The 18,216-nt window shown below is 38.3% G+C and overlaps 1 protein-coding gene across 4 annotated transcripts in view; it reads left to right on the forward strand.

Moving 5' to 3' along the window:
* The window catches only part of LOC129177682 (receptor-type tyrosine-protein phosphatase mu-like), a 284,927-nt gene that overhangs the window by 219,871 nt on the left and 46,840 nt on the right, over positions 1 to 18,216 (forward strand). For all 4 annotated transcript variants that reach the window (XM_054769053.1, XM_054769055.1, XM_054769054.1 and 1 more), the window contains 2 exons: positions 7,756 to 7,843; positions 9,645 to 9,721. In XM_054769053.1, coding sequence (XP_054625028.1) covers positions 7,756 to 7,843; positions 9,645 to 9,721 — 165 coding nt within the window. The remainder of the gene's footprint in view (positions 1 to 7,755; positions 7,844 to 9,644; positions 9,722 to 18,216) is intronic.

The raw sequence follows: 18,216 nt of genomic DNA on the forward strand, positions 1-18,216 counted from the left end.
GAGTGCAATGCCACACGGCGATTGTTGACCCCCACGGGAGAGCATCCCTCTCGTTTGGCCTCATTAGCGGAGCAGAGGCTGGCGCCGCTCCAGCCTCATCGCAGCCCACTAGCCTTCACGCAGGCACCAAGGTCAAGGGAGAATTTTAGCAGATGTTTGATTTCATTCAATGCTGCTTCTTTGGACACCTTAGCCTAGCTGAGCAAAAGTAACCAAAAAATCCTGGGCAGAGGTACTTTTACGTGTTCTCACAATGGAATTTGGGCTCCAATTAACACCTCTATTTAATTAAGCTCTATTTAATTAACATAGTCGCAGGGTGCATGTCTACCAAAGAAACTAACTGTTGGGTCTCTATTTAACTTCATGTCAAAAAACATTGGTATTAACAGCTGTGGCTGTAGGCAAGCTCCTGATGTATTTTTTGCCACAAGATAGCAGTAGCAGCATTTGACCTTGTGGTCAAAGCGAGCCACATTTTCCTTTCTACTTTGTGCTCCAAATCATTATTAAAGTTCAACAATGAATTCATTATATGTAATGTTTTCAATTATCAATGCTCCATTCTATGTGCGCCTTTAGGTAATAAACAGCTGTATAGTCTTCCCTCTTTTATCACGGTTAAATGGTTCCAGACCTGGCCGCGGTAAGTGAATTTCCGCAAAGTAGCATTCAATATTAATAAAATGAATATTTTGGTAGTTAGAGCATAGAAAACCTGTTTATGACTTTCTAAATATAGTTTGATAGATAGATAGATAGATAGATAGATAGATAGATAGATAGATAGATAGATAGATAGATAGATAGATAGATAGATAGATAGATAGATAGATAGCTCTGCAAAAATGTCATAGTAAACTTAAACCTTAAAATTAAAACAAACAACGCAAGATAAAGACAGAAGAAAAATGAGAAAATAGAATAAGAATAAATAAATATATTAATAAGTGTAGCACTTCGAATTCGTAGTGCAATAATATGAAATAAGATAATAAGTCCAGCCTTGTATGTTTTTATCGCTGCCCTTCTGTTGTGTTGAATAGTCGCATGGCGTGGGGGAGGAATGATCTGCTCAGTCTTCAGTGTAGCAGGACAGTGATAGTAATCTGCCACTGAAACTACTCTTCCGTCGGGAGATGATGCTGTGCATTGGATGATGCTGAATGTCCATGATAGAAAGGAGCTTCCTCTGTGTCCTTTGCTCTGCCACAGATGTCCGGCTGTCTAGCTCAGTGCCAATGAGCCTGCCTTCCTCACCAATTTGTACAGATGTGTGGTGTCCTTCTTTTAGAGGCTGCCCCCTCCAGTGCACTATAGTCTACAGCTGGGCACGAGCTACTACAGTCTAAATCAGGGGTCACCAAGGTTTTTCCTTGTGAGAGCTACTTTTACAAAATGAAAATGGCCAAGAGCTACTCATTTTTATAACATTTATTTTCAGAGCTTATTTTAAACCCGAACAAAGTGAATATGCTTGTTTTACCAGAACATGAACAAAATGCTGGTGTCCACAACTCACATTTTGTATTTCAGAATGCATTTCTTTCTACTGTTCTTTCATTATTAACTCAAAACCTAAATGAAAAGCAGGCTTACGGGCACCTCATGTGGTTGTGGGGGGCTACCTGGTGCACGCGGCCACCACGTTGGTGACCCCTGGTCTACAGTCTACTAGAAGATCTGTAGCAGCTTCTTGCTTATCATCCAAATGCACTCTCAGGTGTTGGTAGGTGTGAACCACCTCCGCACGATCACCTTTAATGAGAACAGGTTTTGGGTGTGTCCTGCTTCTCCTAAAGTCCACCACCATTTCTTTGGTCTTGGTGGTGTTGAGGTGCAGATGGTTTTCTTGGATCAGTTTTCCTGTCCCCTCTTGATACATCCCATGATGAAGTAATGTGATTACTTTTTTTTTTTTTTTTTTTAAAGAAGTAAAAAGAAGTAATATGATTACTAATTTTTAAAAGAATATAAAATAAATAATTATTTTCAGGGATGCTTTATACTGCCGATTCCGATACTGATCAGCCAGGACTTAAATCGGCCGATACCGATATCAATCACATGGAGTAATTATACATTTTTCAATTTATTTATGAGTGCTATAGGCCAGAGGTGCTGTATAAATACTCCATAGTCCATGTTGTTCTTCAAATGCAGTATTAAAGCTTTTTAACGTGCTAAGATAGTTTTCGTGCCATGTGTTAACAGTTTGGTTACACACGGCAAACATGATTGTTTTTGTTTTGAAGGAAAGTGGGAGGACGACACTGCCCAAGACGTTAGCTAGGGCAAGACACTACACTACATGAAAGGGTCACTGTGGCTGCAATAGTAGTAGCCACAGGTGATCGGCTTTTATGATCGGCGTTGAAAGGGGATTTATCAGCATATGGCGATCACACCTTTTTTTTTATGGAAATCGGCCAATACTGATCAGTGGCCGATCGATCGGAGCATCCCTAATTATTTTAAATAATACATCGTAATAAATTTTAAAAATCAATAACTACACGTTGTGGCCTTCGCAAAAGAAACGTTTTGGACTATTTTTTTTTTATGGTAGAATGTTTGTAAAAAAAAAAATTTTTGTGGACAAAAGGCATAAAGAACATTTTAAAGCATCTACAATTGTTTGAAAATTAGAAGAAAAAAAATATTTGAAAAGAAATGAAACAAATAGGCCGCGCGGTGGCATAGTGGTTAACATGTTGGCCACACCATCAGGAGATCGGGAAGATCTGAGTTCAAATCTCCATTTGGGCATCTCTGTGTGGAGTTTGCATGTTCTCCCCGTGTGTGTGTGGGTTTTCTCTGAGCACTCCGGTTTCCTCCCACATTCCAAAAACATGCATGTTAGGTTAATTGGAGACTCTAAATTGTCCATAGGTATGAATGTGAGTGTGAATGGTTGTTTGTCTATATGTGCCCTGTGATTGGCTGGCGACCAGTCCAGGGTGTACCCTGCCTCAAGCCCGAAGTCAGCTGGGATAGGCTCCAGCATACCCCCGCGACTCTAGTGAGGACAAGCGGCATAGAAAACGGATGGATGGATGAAAGAAATATTACATAAGTGAGCAGACTTGTTTGTAATATTTAATTGAAGTCACACTATATGCATAAGCAATTTTTTAAGCAATTTTTGGTCTCATGCTGCAAAGTTCCGGTGTGAACGCTAAACAAACCGTACCAAGAAGTAAACAAGCTTTTATGTACATACAGTACAATATGATGAAATGATAATAAAGTATATGTTTGATGTATAAATACATATGTAGGGTTAAAATGTGTTAAATGGTCAAATGTCTTTGAAATAAAAGAACCTTGTGTATTATTGGATCATTGCGGCACCGTGGGCATACCTCCAGGCGTGATCTGTTATGAGTGTTTTTGGTTTCATGTGGCGTCCACCGCATGGCAACCCATCCCTTAGCCTCACAAACGCTGCCTTTATTTTTCTATGTTGTCTTCTTTACCATTTTTCTATCATTGTGTCTTCAGGTTAATGCCCTTTTTCCTTCCTCAAAGGCAGTTTATTCCTAATGATGAGACAATTGGCCCTCTAACGCTGTACTATATCTCTCTCTGACACATGCTCTTTCTGTACCAGATAAACGAGGTAAGACCATTATGTTTTATTTTCAAAGAATGTTTTAGGTGCTTCTTGTTGTTGCACACACAACCAAAAGGGCATTTACCAAGTGACCCCTCCCCCCGCCCCATAAGCTATGTTTGTGAGGTGTTTTACATGCAATGTACCATAGTTTAATGTCCATTCTCCATCTTTATGAAGCTTTTGAAAAGAGAAGACTGACAATAGCAATACATTTAATGATAAATAAACACAAAAGTTTGACATTTTGCACAATATTGACACTTTATTTGACTTTTTGTATAGAATCCTACTAAGTATACATGGAACCGTGCTCATTGTTTGGCTCCAAACATAAGCAGTACGCTGCAGAAGATGCATTCTTTGCAGAAGCTTTAGAAAGGTGATATGGGTTGCACACAAGAAGCAGAATTTTTCAGCTTTCAACTGCAATTTGTTCCAAATAAATGACAATGAATGTTTATTTCCTCACTCAGGAGATTACTCATCAGTTTCCAAATTGAATTGCAACCAACAATTCTGCTTCTCTGTTGTGTTGTATTGTTTTTTTTCTATTTAATCGTCCTTGTTTTCATGTTGTCATGGTGCCACAGTGTTTATGTTAAGTTCATGCAGGCCGGCCGGCCGGCATTACTACCCCTGAGACATGACGATATTATTATTTGAGAAAGCAAAAAACAAACACAAAATTACATTAGATAGATACAGTTAAAAATGTGGCTCATAAAATATTCATTTTGATTTTAGTGAACTCATTTTAATCCCAGAAGGGGAATCAAATTCGTATTCAGTATTGTATTATTTGTTGTAATTGTATAAGCTTTTATTAATATCAATATTCTTTATTTAGTTTTTGTTAGTATTTGTTATGTTTAATGTGCATCAAACCACAACATTTTAAAATTGTAATTCATTGTTGTATTCATTATTTTATATGTGTGTCCCATTATGTGCATTAATTTGCTGCCTCTTTTTAGCTGTTTTTTAATCTTTAGAACACAAAGAAAAGAGAAAGACGTGTGTTCATGTTTCACATAAGAATTGTGGATGATGTGCAAAATTTTTTTAAAAAGTACAGTTTTCCTTTAAAAGAGCATCAATGCAAAAGGATTATTCTGTTGCTGTGTGAAGCAGCTCTTCTTGCATTCCAGGAAATAGACAAGGTCGCTGAGTTTCATAGTGGCAGTTTTGAAAGTGACGCCCCTCAGCTAGAAGACAATGTGTCTCCTCATCTTTGACAAAAAGCCATAAAAGAGGAGGAGCTTATCATCCATCAGCTTGACTTGCTCCCATCTCCTGTGAATGGATGAATGTATCCTTTAGCATATTTAAAGGCGAAATGAACATCATTTCATGTCTGGAAGGTCTTTATTTGCTGCCCAGACCAATGAAAGTGGCGGTGATTGAAAGCGTAAAAAGAAATGTACCTTCCTTGCTCCTAAAGCAGCCTCCCCACCTCTCAGCCCGCAGGCACACATTCAGAATCCTAATGCAGCGCTTCACTTTTCCAGCACACGCACGCATGCGTGTGTGTGTGTGGGGGGGTGTATGTGTGTGTGCGCTTGCAGATCAGTGGGTTAATAATATGTAGTTGTTACAATAATATTGTAGTTGTCAGCGATAACAGTGTGATTGTTAACGATAATATTGTAGTTGTTAGCGATAAAATGGAGACAAACATCAATTTACAAATTATCGCCCAGTTTCGTTATTACCACAGCTTTTCAAAATCGTTGTCCAACAACAGGTTGGACAAATGTATTAATAAGAATGCTTGCAGACAGCCAATACAGATACAGAGCTAACATTTCAACTTCCATGGCACTGATTGAAATTACAGAGGAAATCACCACCGCTATAGATCACAGAAAGTGTGCAGCTGCAGTATTTATGGATTTGACTAAAGCTTTCCATACAATTAACCACAACATCCTAATTACAAAATTAGGAAGGTATCGAATAAGGGGGTTAGTGGTGAACTGGGTTCAAAGCTAAGTATCTAGCCAACAGGAAGCAATTTGTGAAGCTAGGAGAATATACTTCTTAAATATATTGTGCGGCGTACCCCAGGGGTCAATACTGGGACCAAAACTGTTCAACTTACTGTGTATATATATATATATATATTACATTTGTAAAGCCACGAAAGACCTAAAGCTAGTATTTGTAGACAATACTACTGCCTTCTCTTCTAGAGCTAATAAAAAAAAAGTTACAGACGAAATGACTATACTAAAAAGATGGTTTAATAAAAACAGACTATCCCTGAACCTAAGTAAAACAAAGATAATGCTATTTGGTAATAGCAGAAAGGATACTTTTTGGTTTGATGGCGTGGACATGGAAAGGGTGAATGAAAACAAATTTCTGGGAGTCATAATCGATGAAAAGATGAGCTGGAAATCGCACATAAAAAATATACAACATAAAGTGGCGAGAAATACATCAGTATTGAATAAAGCAAAATTCGTCCTCGATCAAAAATCCCTCCATACACTCTATTGCTCCCTGGTATTACCATATCTAACTTATTGTGTGGCGATATGGGGAAATAATTATAAAAATACACTTCACTCGCTAAAGATACTGCAAAATACTGTAGATCAGTTAGGATAATCCATAAAGCCGCGCAAAGACAACATGCAAATCCTCTATTTCTAAAATCACAATTATTAAAATTTGATGATGTAGTTGATTTTCAAACAGCTAAAATTATGCATAAAGCAAACAGTAATCTGCTACCTAAAAATGTCAAACAATTCTTCTCGACAAGAGAGGAGAAATATGACCTCAGGGAAAAATTCTACTTAAAATAATTTATACGTGAGAACAACGCTAAAAACCTTCAGCATCTCAGTATGTGGAATCAAATTATGGAACGGATTGAGTAAGGAACTCAAACAATGCACTAATATGAGTGATTTCAAGAAACAATACAAGCAGTTGATGTTTGCAAAGTACAAGGAAGAAGAGTCTTGAAACACTATGTACATACAATGCTATGTCTAATCACTACTGCACTCACTACTAACTATTCCTTCTGGTCAATTATTCCTCTTTATTCTTTTGTGAGTACATTGCCAGTACTCACCCATTATCCAACTATGTTCTGTTCTATTTCATTTGTCTAATCACTACCACACTTATTACTTACTCTTCCTTTTTAGGAGTTCATTGTCATTACTCACCTATTATCAAACTATGTTTTGTTATGTCTATTTCATATTTTTTATTAGGATTGTCAAATTTGGCAAATTTGACCAAATTTGAAACTTCACTACTAATTTTTCTACTGTTTATCACATTATTACATTATCTCATTCATTTTTGATGTATACAACTAGAAGAGAGTGTATATGGAATACAGGAAGTGAACTAATGTATTGCAATTGATGTAAAACGGATGGGGGTTAGGATTTAATACTTATTCCTACTCCTTTAGGACATGTGGAACTGTGAATTGTAATATGTGATGTATTCCAATGTAACTTGTATGCATGTTCAAATAAATTAAACCATTACCATTACCATAGTGGTTGTTAGCGATAATATTGTAGTTGTTAATGATAACATTGTGGTTGTCAACAATAATATTGTAGTTGTCAGTAATAATATTGTAGTTGTCAGTGACAACATTGTAGTTGTTAACAATAACACTGTAGTTGTTAGCGATAACATTGTAGTTGCTAGCGATAACATCGTAGTTGTTAGCCATAACGTCGTAGTTGTCAGCGATACCATTGTAGTTGTCAGCGATAACATTGTAGTTGTAAAAATAACATGGTAGGTGTTAGCAATAACATCGTAGTTATTAACCAAAGCATTGTAGTTGTCAACAATAACATTGTAGTCGTTAACGATAACATTGTAGTTATTAACGATAATATCGTAGTTGTTAGCGATAACATTGTAGTTGTTAGCGATATCATTGTGGTTGTTAACAATAATATTGTAGTTGTTAAAGATAACATTGTTGTTAGCAATAACATTGTGGTTAACAATAACATCATAGTAATAGGTGTTAGCAATAATATTGTAGTTGTTAGCGACAACATCGTAGTTGTTAACAATAACATCGGAGTTGTTAGCAATGACATTGTCATGATTACATTGTATTACATGCACCCCTTCCTTTACAGAGCTTCTTTGAGGGACAGTCGGCTCCGTGGGACTCGGCCAAGAAGGATGAAAACCGCATGAAGAACCGATACGGGAATATTATTGCGTGTACGTACATGAATTTCCTGCACCGCCACACATCTACACGCCCCCCACCCCCCATTCTTTCATGACCTCCTCTTCATTCCTCCATCGTGCCATCTGATTTATTGGCCTGGCTTTGTGATGGTGGATAAGTGTAAACTGCTCAGACAAAAGACTTTTATTGTCAGCCAGCAAGAGCAGCTTTGACCTTTCTAGTCTGCACACATTCATCTTATTCACTTTTCCATCTTTTTCATCTTCCTCTTCTTTGGAGGAAGAAGCTACATTGCACACAACACTGCTTGGATGCTCATGTCGTCACATTAGCTTAAAAAATGTATTTTTACTTCATTTAATTTTTCTTTTATTCCAAATATGCGGAGACCCACTGTATAAAACCAAAATAGAAAACTACATAACAATTTGAGTAGCGTGTAGTAAACGGGTACACACTACACTACACACCAAGCCACAATAAACGTAGTGACAATAGATAGCAATAAAATAGATAATTAAATGAGAAATACTATAATAAATGAATACATCACTAAAATAATTCTTGCAATAAATGAATAAGTCACTAAAATAATTATTACAATAAATGAATAAAGCACTAAAATATTTCATGAAGTTCATATTGTTAAAATATGCCTCCTTTTGTCATTATAATTAGTATAGTTAATAATAATAAAATAAAGACTTCATGTATGTCAGAATGTTGCATATGTTTACAATATAAAGTATTGTAACACTGTCATAAAATACAATTTGCAATCATTTTAACAATTTTTTTGTGGCAAAATACTTTTCTATGCAGCCATTTTTAGTATGAATCCAATATCATTTCTCCTAGTTCAATTCTATTTTACTACTATTCTGCTTTTCCTAGGAGAATTCAAAGTATGGCTCGGGGGCCATTTGTGGCTCATAGCTTAATTTATTTTATTGGCCTTCGGAAATAAAATTAAACCCCAAAAAACAGCAAAAAATTGGAAAAATAGAGCGAAAGGGCAAAATGTAAATAGAAGAAGCTGAAATGTTGATATTAATAAAGTCAGCGGTTTATCGCGGTTCATTGGTTGCAGACCCGACCGCGATATGTGAATTTTCGCCAAGTAGGATTCAGTATTAATAAATTGAATATCTTTGTGGTTATGGCATAAAGCCCTCAAGACATGAAATGCCACCCATATAGTCACCGTTACACTCCTGTTACCCAATATAGTGGACATAATCAGAGAAAATAAGACATATTATACACAAATAAGATAACTGCCATTGAGAGCAGCTGAAATGATTTTGTTAAATTTAAGGTTTTGTTGTGATACGTTTAAAAAAAAAAAATCTAGTTTACGGATCATATATTTACCGTAATATCTGTTGTAGAGAGCAACTGACATATTTTTTATCTTGTTGGGTTTTAGGTTTTGTTGTGATACGTTAAAAAATGTAACCAATAAAAGAAAAGGTTTTTCCTGGGGACCCTAAACACATCATGATAACGCATCCAGACCTTATCTTCTACAGCAAACGTGAATCAAAAAGCCTTTTGGCATTCAGCAATTCCAATCATTCCTAATAATGTTAACTCTGACAGCGCTAACAACATAACTAAAGCCAAAGTTGTGAAAGACTTCTTTCAAGTCTTATTTTGCATTTCTTCACTTCAATCTGTCCAACAGTGTGGGCATCCTTCTTCTCCTCCCTCTTTTTTCAGTGCTCGTCGGTCTATTTCCTCCTCTTCCTCCTCCTCCTCCTGCCGCACGCTGGCCTGCTTAATACAATTAATTCCATGCTGCCTTCTTCCTCTCTGCCTCTTTTCCAGATGATCACTCCCGTGTCAGGCTGCAGGCCCTGGAGGGGGAACAGAGCTCCGATTACATTAATGCAAATTACGTTGATGTAAGTACACACACCAGCCAGCGCCACCGACACAAAGGTCACCGCGCTTCCTCTCGGGGGTGGGAGAGGGCGCCGGTGCCGCCGTTGCAGGGGTCCGCGGGGGAGGCAACTGTCGCATGCAAACACACACCCGCACACACGCACAGCCTTGATATTGTACCGTATTACTGTGTGGTTAAATTAAGAGGAATAAAGATCAGAGGATGACATCGCTCGCAACAAACAATACATGCGAGAAAAATAACTTTTATACTAAACAAAATCCTCAGGAGGGATGCAATGAATTAAACAAGCAAAACCTCAACAAATGTAAATTTAATTTGCAAAAAACAAAAGTATGGTACCCAACTAAATACAGGAAATAAAGGAAATAGATCTGTTCCAGGCTCAAACTGTCACCATCACAAAACCTTTATATATATTTTTTTCATTAATTCATCCTTTATTTAACCAGATAACCCACAATAAGATTAAAAATCTCTTCTACAAGAGTGACCTAGCCAAGACGGTATCATAATACAACATTTCTGACAAGACAGTGAACAATCAACAGTTTGAACAATTTAAAAGCAGCTACATTGGCCAAGCCCATTCATTTCATGTTCCTATATAAAATAGCCTTAAATTCTCCTAATGTAACAAGTTGCGATCATTTTCATTTTGCAGATCATTCCATGTAAAGAGTGCAGCATACTGGAATGCTGTCTTACCTAACTCTGTTCTGATTTGAGGAACAAGCATCAGTACTTTTCTTCTGAGATCGCAGAGCATACTGTTGTTGGTATTTATGTATGTATGTACTGAGAAGAATACATCAATAAAGGAAAGTCAAACGAGTCCACCTACGAACGTACAGGGATGGAAACACAGCTGCAGCATACAATGTACAATGGTGAACATCATTGCTACAGCCAGTCATGAAACGTAAAGCAGAGTGGTAAACACTGTCAAGCTTTTTTAAAAGATGCTCTGATGCATTCATAAAAAGGAGGTCACCATAATCCAGCAAAGGTAAGAAAGTCGCAGAAATTAAACGCTTCCTTGAATAAGATGAGAAGCAGGATTTATTTTTGAAGAAAAAAAACAAGTTTTAGCTTCAGTTTATGTACAATACGCTCAATATGTTGGTTAAAGGACAAATTTGCATCAATAATAATGTCTAAGTACTTGTGAGACCATATTCTTTACCTTCAGCCGTTTTGATTTTAGGGAGCTGAGAGGGTGGCCGTTTTCCATTTGAGAAAACCATAACTTTAGATTTGTCTGAATTTAACACTAGCTTAGCTGATTTAGATGTGACTGAACAGCATCAAATGCATACTAAGAAATCGGAGGCTGACTCAATTGAAGGAGAGGAACAATAGATGACTGTGTCATCTGCATAACAATGAAAAACGGCGTTCAATACATTTTGACAACGATTGTTCACATAAATGGAAAACAATGGACCTAGGACAGAACCTCGGGGTACTCCGTTTAGTTATTAAAAGCAAGGAGGAAGACAGACAAGCAAAGTGCACATAGAGTTCTACCTGACAGATACTGTAGTTATAAAACCAGCCAACGGCAGTGTCAGAATTTTGCCCAATTTTACAAAGACGATTTAACAAAATGCCATGATGAACAGTGTCAAAGGCTTTAGACAAGTCAATAAAAAGCATTGTACAGAACTTTTTACAATCAAGGGACTCAATGATATCATTAACAACTTTAACTGTAGCAATGCGTCTGTGTAGGCTCTCAGTCGTACAGGAATTGTCAGTCGAGGGAAAGGCTTCTTGAGACGTCATCTGTACTTCTGTGAAGAAGGTGTCGGACGTTTCGCTCCTCATCCAAAGAGCTTCGTCAGCGAACTAATAAGTGCTGGTAGCCTAGGCCTAAAATACAGTAAGAGTGGGCGGAATATCCACTGTAAAGATGAGGAATGCAAAGAGCACTACATTGGGGAAACTAAGCAAATGCTCCAAAAAAGGCTTTATCAACACCGCAGGGACAATTCTAGTGGTCCTCAATCAGCAGTACATCTACACCTTAAAGCAACCAATCACTCTTTTCAGGACAGCGATGTAAAGATTTTGGCCAAAGAAAACAGATGGTTTGAAAGAGGAGTAAAGGAAGCTATTTTTGTCCAACAACAGAATCCATCATTGAATCGGAATGGTGGTTTGAGGTTTAATTTGGACCCTGTGTTCAGCAGGTTACTGAGACCGAAACCCACAGCTCTTAGTCTTGCAAATGAGGTGGAGCCAGGGCCGAGCCAGAACAATAGATGCTAACGAGCCAGTATCAGAGTCGTTCATACCCAACTACAGGGAGCTACACTTCCCTTTTATCAGAGGTGCTAATAGCAGGAGAGGATTATACCACTACTCCGCCCAGGCTTAGTGTAAGGAACCAATAGGAGGAGGGTGTTGGCACACCAATTCCGCCCACTCTTACTGTATTTAAGGCCTAGGCTACCAGCACTTATTAGTTCGCTGACGAAGCTCTTCAGATGAGGAGCGAAACGTCCGACACCTTCTTCACAGAAGTACAGATGACGTACATAATAATATTAGGTTACAAAAAATCTTTCTTTAATATTTCAACTTCATGCTACTAAAAGACATTATTTTCCTCACTACATTATCTTATTCCTGTAAAATAAAAACTGTTCTCTTTAGATTACACCTTTTTGTTCGTCGTATTTTGACTTTATCCTTGTAAAATTACCTCTGAAGTTTCCATTTTTACTGTTGTTTTTTAAAAGGTTTTCTTGTTGAATTATGTTTTCAGAATGTTCCCGCGGGCCAATAAAAAAAACAGCCAGGGGCTGCAAATGGCCCCCCACACTTTGGACACCCCTGGTGTATAAAGTACTCAATAGCACTTCTTGGAGACACACACTTTGTCAGAGACAGACACAGCTCCTTAGCATTAAAGCTACACACACTAAAGGGCGGGTTCCCAGGAAGGTTTACCAAAAGAGCTTTTCAATTCCAGCATCAGTTCAATTCCAGGGCTAACACACTTCCAATACACTAATTTTGCACCTCTCACACTTAAAATTGATTAAAAAGACTATAGTATTGATGTAATATGGAATGAGACACCCAACATAAGTAAACACAATTACTCAAAATAATCTACACAGTCAGCAAAGTTGCAGTAATGCAGCGTTATGAAGAAATGGCTCAAGCCAACTATTGCTTTGCGATGCAGGCCACCTTGGCGGAGGTCTGCACTCTACTGAGTGCATTTCCAGTTTCCGGCAACCTTCTTCAGGCGGTGGTTGTTCTGCACGCGTGCATACCAACACTTTTACTCCAGAACACACTGTACATGCACTCGGGTGTCTTAGCATGCCTTCACGCTGCTCTAAAGTCATTAAAAAGTAGCGTGAGCCCCCCGACGCCTACACCCCCCATCCCCGCCTGTTAACAACAGATCTAACTCACTTAAGCGCTGCCTCCTGGTCTGACCTGATTTATTGTGCAGGAGACAGGAAGCAACCAATGGGAGTAACACCCCAATCTCTCCCCACCAGCAGATGCTTCCTCTGAGGCTAATAGCCTGCTGATGTACCTGCCTCCATAAGTGCTCCCCCGCCCCTCCTAATGTGGTCATTTGTAATCTCTTGTTAGACTCTCAAACATGGATTCATAATGCAAGGTGTGCGCGCCTTCAATTATTTACCTTTGCCACGTTTGGTTTTATGGTCCATTATGCTGCCAGCAGAACAAGCCTGACAATACACAGCCAAAACCCATTTCAAGATAACACATGCATATTAAAGAGGCACCCTGATTAGAGAGGACACCCCTCTCCCCCGACCCCGCCCCACCACACACACACACACTTCTCAAGTGCTCATAAATGCAGACATATGGGTAATGATGTTTTTTACTCCCTAGCAAGCTCTTTAACTCATCAAAACTCCCGTCCTGCCCAATAAACTCCCAACGTTCCCGCTGCTTTTCTTATTACCTCGCACTGCAGAGTGCACAGCCACTGGGAGATGATGATGATGTTCATATGCAGCCCAAACATGCCATTAGGCTAATAAACATCATCATCTCCCTGCTCTATTACTGGAATGCGAGCAATACAACACTAATGCAAACATGTTATGCATGATTGTGTAATGCAACAACTTGGGTGTCCAAACTTTTTCCCGTGAAGGCCACATACCCCTTTTCCACTGTGCCTGGTTCGGAGCTGGTTTTCAGAGCTTTTCTTTTCCATTGTCATGTTTCCACAATTGGTTTGAACTGAAGCTGTCTTTTTTTGGTTCAACTATGGCTCCAAAGGCTTTTGGCTGGTGCGACTTGCACCACTGATGCTTCCAAAGTTGGTGCTCAGCCAAATGGAAGTTTGAAGAGTGTAAATAGAATGGCCTGGGAAATTAAGGGTTCATACAACTCAAAACATCTACACTACAACATTACCTGGAGCAGTCGAGGATCAATATTTATCTAATAACATGACAAAATATCCCATCCATCCATTTTCTGTGCCGCTTATCGTAATTGGGGTCACGGGGGTATGCTGGAGCTGATTTCGGGTGAGAGGCGGGGTATACCCTGGACTGGTCGCCAGCCAATGGCAGGGCACATATAGACAAACAACCCTTCACACTCACATTCATACCTATGGACAATTTAGAGTCTCCAATTAACCTAACATGCATGTTTTTGGAATGTGGGAGGAAACCGGAGTACCCGGAGAAAACCCACACACACACGGGGAGAACATGCAAACCACTGCTTTTCCAATATTATTATTTTTAACCTAATTTTCCAAAAATAACAACATTTTGTTTTGTTTGTTTCTCATAATATTATGACTTTTAAAAAATAATGGATGGATGGATGTCTTTTTTTCTTTAATATTTCAACTTTATGCTACTAAGATGACATTTTTCCTCATAATCGCACGTTATTCTCGTAAAATTATTACTTTTTGTCACTGGTTTACAACATTTTTCTCTTCATATTTTGATGTTATTCTTCAAAAATTTTGTTGCAGATTTCTCCATTTTAGTGGGTTTTTTTTTTTTTTGGTTTGTTAAATTGTATTTTTACAATTAAAAAAACAGCTGTGGGCAGCAAATGCCCCCCGAGCCGCATTTTGGACACCTTTGACCTACATCAAAATAACACCTGCACTTGTCTATGTTGCAATAAACAGTGCCTTTTTTCCAAATGAAGATATTCCATGTATGTGAAAGTGGGTGAAAGGTGGCAGCCTGACCTCAAGCTACTAATTACCGGTGACATTTAGAACCCCACAACCGAAAGTTTTCAGGCTCTCCTCATTTAAGAGATTTATTGCAATGCCAACGTGATGAATGATCAAAACGCGCCTTGCAGTGTTAATGCTGTTATTATTAATCAAGGACAGTGGTGTCCAAAGTGCAGCCCACAGCATCTTTTTTTAATATTGTATTACTATTTTTTATTATTTTAGGAAGGCAGTTAAACAAAACAACAGAGAAAACAAATGGGAAAAAACAGCAAAATGACTTAATGCAAAAAATGAACAAAAGAAAGATCAATTTACAACAAAGAATAACAACAAAGAATAACAAAGAATGAAGATTAAAATTTCAATTTGCCTGAAATTCAAAAAAAATTTAAATCCTTATATAAAAATACAAACATTTTTTGACCGACTAATTCTGCTCATTCTGTCCGCTGCCGACATTTTTAGACACAGGTAACACACCGGTCTTTCCTCGTCTCCCGCCGTAGTCACAGTGAAACCAAGCACGACATACACTTTGTCATATTTCCTGGTCGTAGCTTTTGGGAGACTTTAGTTTGTCTTATCATCTCCGTCTCTCTGCGCCTTTCTTTTCCCTGTTAAATATTTTTTCATGTTGTCTCTTGAGGCTTTGTTCACTCCACTTCATATCTCCTGCGCATGCTCGGTGCATAAAAACCCTACACGTAGAGCAAAATACTCCCTGCGTACACTCTACTACTGTAGTAGATGTGCAGTTAGACTGCATTCTCGTACGGCAAATAAGCATGTTCCTCGGGGGTCACTCGTAAAATAGCATGTTCTCCTACTATCAACAAATAAGACTGGTTCATCTTCATAAATTCACAAATAAGAATCCAAAGAAATAATGTTGGCAACCATAACATTTGGAAAGCTGCACATTTCTATGTGGCACAAACATCCATGTAAGCAAAGTGCAAGTATGAAACTCTGGACTAATATGCATTGAGTAAAATGATAAACTGGGCTCATTCAGCATGTCTCCGCCGATCACTTGCATCATTGAGTGTGACTCTGAGTTATTCTTCCTGAAGTGTGATATTTGATTAGACATATTAAAGGAAGACGCCTTACTTACTTATATTACAGTCTTCACTGATAGCATATTTACAATCCGAAGGCATTCTCGACCGCGGCCATCCTGAGCTAGCTTGTTGCGTCGTCACTCGCGCGCCGATATCATTATTGGCAGAAAAAATAATAGCGATATGAACTCTCAAATGTTCAATTTCTTATATTCAGGCAAGCTTTTTAAGGTGTATTCAGTGGGAATTTTACCTTTTATCAGTCAAAACATGTCAAGGTAAAATTTCCAGTCAATATACCTTAAAAAGCTTGTCTGAATATAAAAAATTCAACATTCATTCCGTAAAAGGACAAAATTAACCAAATCGAGTGAACTGACATCTCATTTTTCTTCCAATATTCTCCAGCTGTTATTATGGGACATTCCTACTCATAATAGTATGCTCAGCAAATATAAATAAGAGCCTCTGGGCAGGCTCTCTCCTCGCTGCCTGCTGTGTTGTCGACACTCCACGCGGATAAGTGAGAAGAATAAAAGGGAATGATGAGAGGAACAAGCAAGGCATCAAAAATCTAAACTAAAAATCTATGTTTAATTCCCTTTTAGTTGCATTAGTTATTCCTCCATTGACCTTCTTTTGTTCCCCGTCTTGATCGCATGCTTACACTTGTGTGCTGCCTCATTTTTTTGTAAATGTTGGAGACGTCCATTGTGCACCTGACAGGCCTGTTTAAACCCCCCACCTCTAATCCAGGAGCTAACATGAAAGCACAAACAAAAGTCCCGCTCGGCCAGCAGATAAAGAAGTCATTAAAAATGGAGGAGGAGAGAGAGGGAAATATCCTTTTGTGTCTGCTTCCCTTCATTGGAGCGCCGTTAATCAGCGTCCAACTTCAACTGAATATGAGTGAGATAAGCAGCAGGGGGTGGAGGGTGCTGGTGGTGGTGGGGGGGGGCAGGAGCAGGCAAGGATGACGGGGCGAAGAGCCTTTAAGTCCTCCTGATGTTTTGTTTCCCGTCTGGCGTCTCAGGGGACAAGACAAGGAATTGGACAAACGCAAGTTGAAGGGATTAATGTAATCCCAGAGACTAGAAACCCATTGTGGCCAAGATGGCTGCTGTTAGTTGTATCTGAGGGATTATCGACACTTTGGCGGCTCGCTCCAGAGGTGTGCGCGTGCTCGTGCATCCTTCATCCTCACACGTTTTCCTGCCTTTTTTTTTTTTTCAAAAAAAAGCTTAAAAGGCCTTTTGTTCAAACAAACTCGTTTTTAAATCACAGGAAAATACAATGATGGTGACATTATTCCCAGATGGAATTCTTTATGCTAGCTTGTATCGTATAAATTAGGGGTGTTCAAAGTGCGGTCCGGGGGCCATTTATATTCAAAAAATACGATTAAACATGAAATCAACAGCAAAAATGGAAAAAAAGCAGTAATTTGGCAAAAAATAAAGACGAAATATGAGGAGAAAAAGTCATAATGTTAATAGAAAAAAACTGTATGAAGTTGAAAAGTTAAGAGAAAAATTAGAAACAAACAAGACATAGAATAAAGTTGCAATGTTGCCGTATAACACAAAGCTGACATGCCGGATGTTTTATTCTTGAAATATAAAAAAAACATCCTTCCATATCAACATGGGCTGGTTTAAAGAAATTGAAAATAAAAAAGTGGCCTCTGCATCCTTTGATTTTTCAGTATGAGGCTCTCCGTGGAAAAGGTTTTTACACCCCTGTTATCGATGGTGAAAACCAACTGTCTTCATTTTGTAACGTCACGGTGTGCTCTGTTGTCACCGTACAGAAGACAATTTTGTATAGCTTTAACTCCATATTGAAACATGACCATTTTGCATCTTTTGTTTTGCTCAGAAAAGACAAGAAAACAAATCTAGTATTTTCTATCTAATATACAGTAGGACCCCCCCCCCCGCCACAAAAAAAGGATGCCACTTTGCCACTTTGATATTTTATAAAGAAACACATGTAGATATGCTCAGAAGTTATATATATTTCATGAAAAAACTGCATCTCAGCTTTGTCACATAGGTGAAAAAGCCTATTAATAGTATCACCTTCACTCTTTGCTCTTTTTGCCACCTTTACACTTTTTAGTTTACAGATGTTTAAACTTTGTTCTTAAATAACCTGTGTACATTTTTCTTTTTCTAATATTGTGAGTTTGTAACTTTTTCTACA

This window comes from Dunckerocampus dactyliophorus, chromosome 2 (genome assembly GCF_027744805.1).
Source record: "Dunckerocampus dactyliophorus isolate RoL2022-P2 chromosome 2, RoL_Ddac_1.1, whole genome shotgun sequence".
Lineage (NCBI taxonomy): Eukaryota > Metazoa > Chordata > Actinopteri > Syngnathiformes > Syngnathidae > Dunckerocampus > Dunckerocampus dactyliophorus.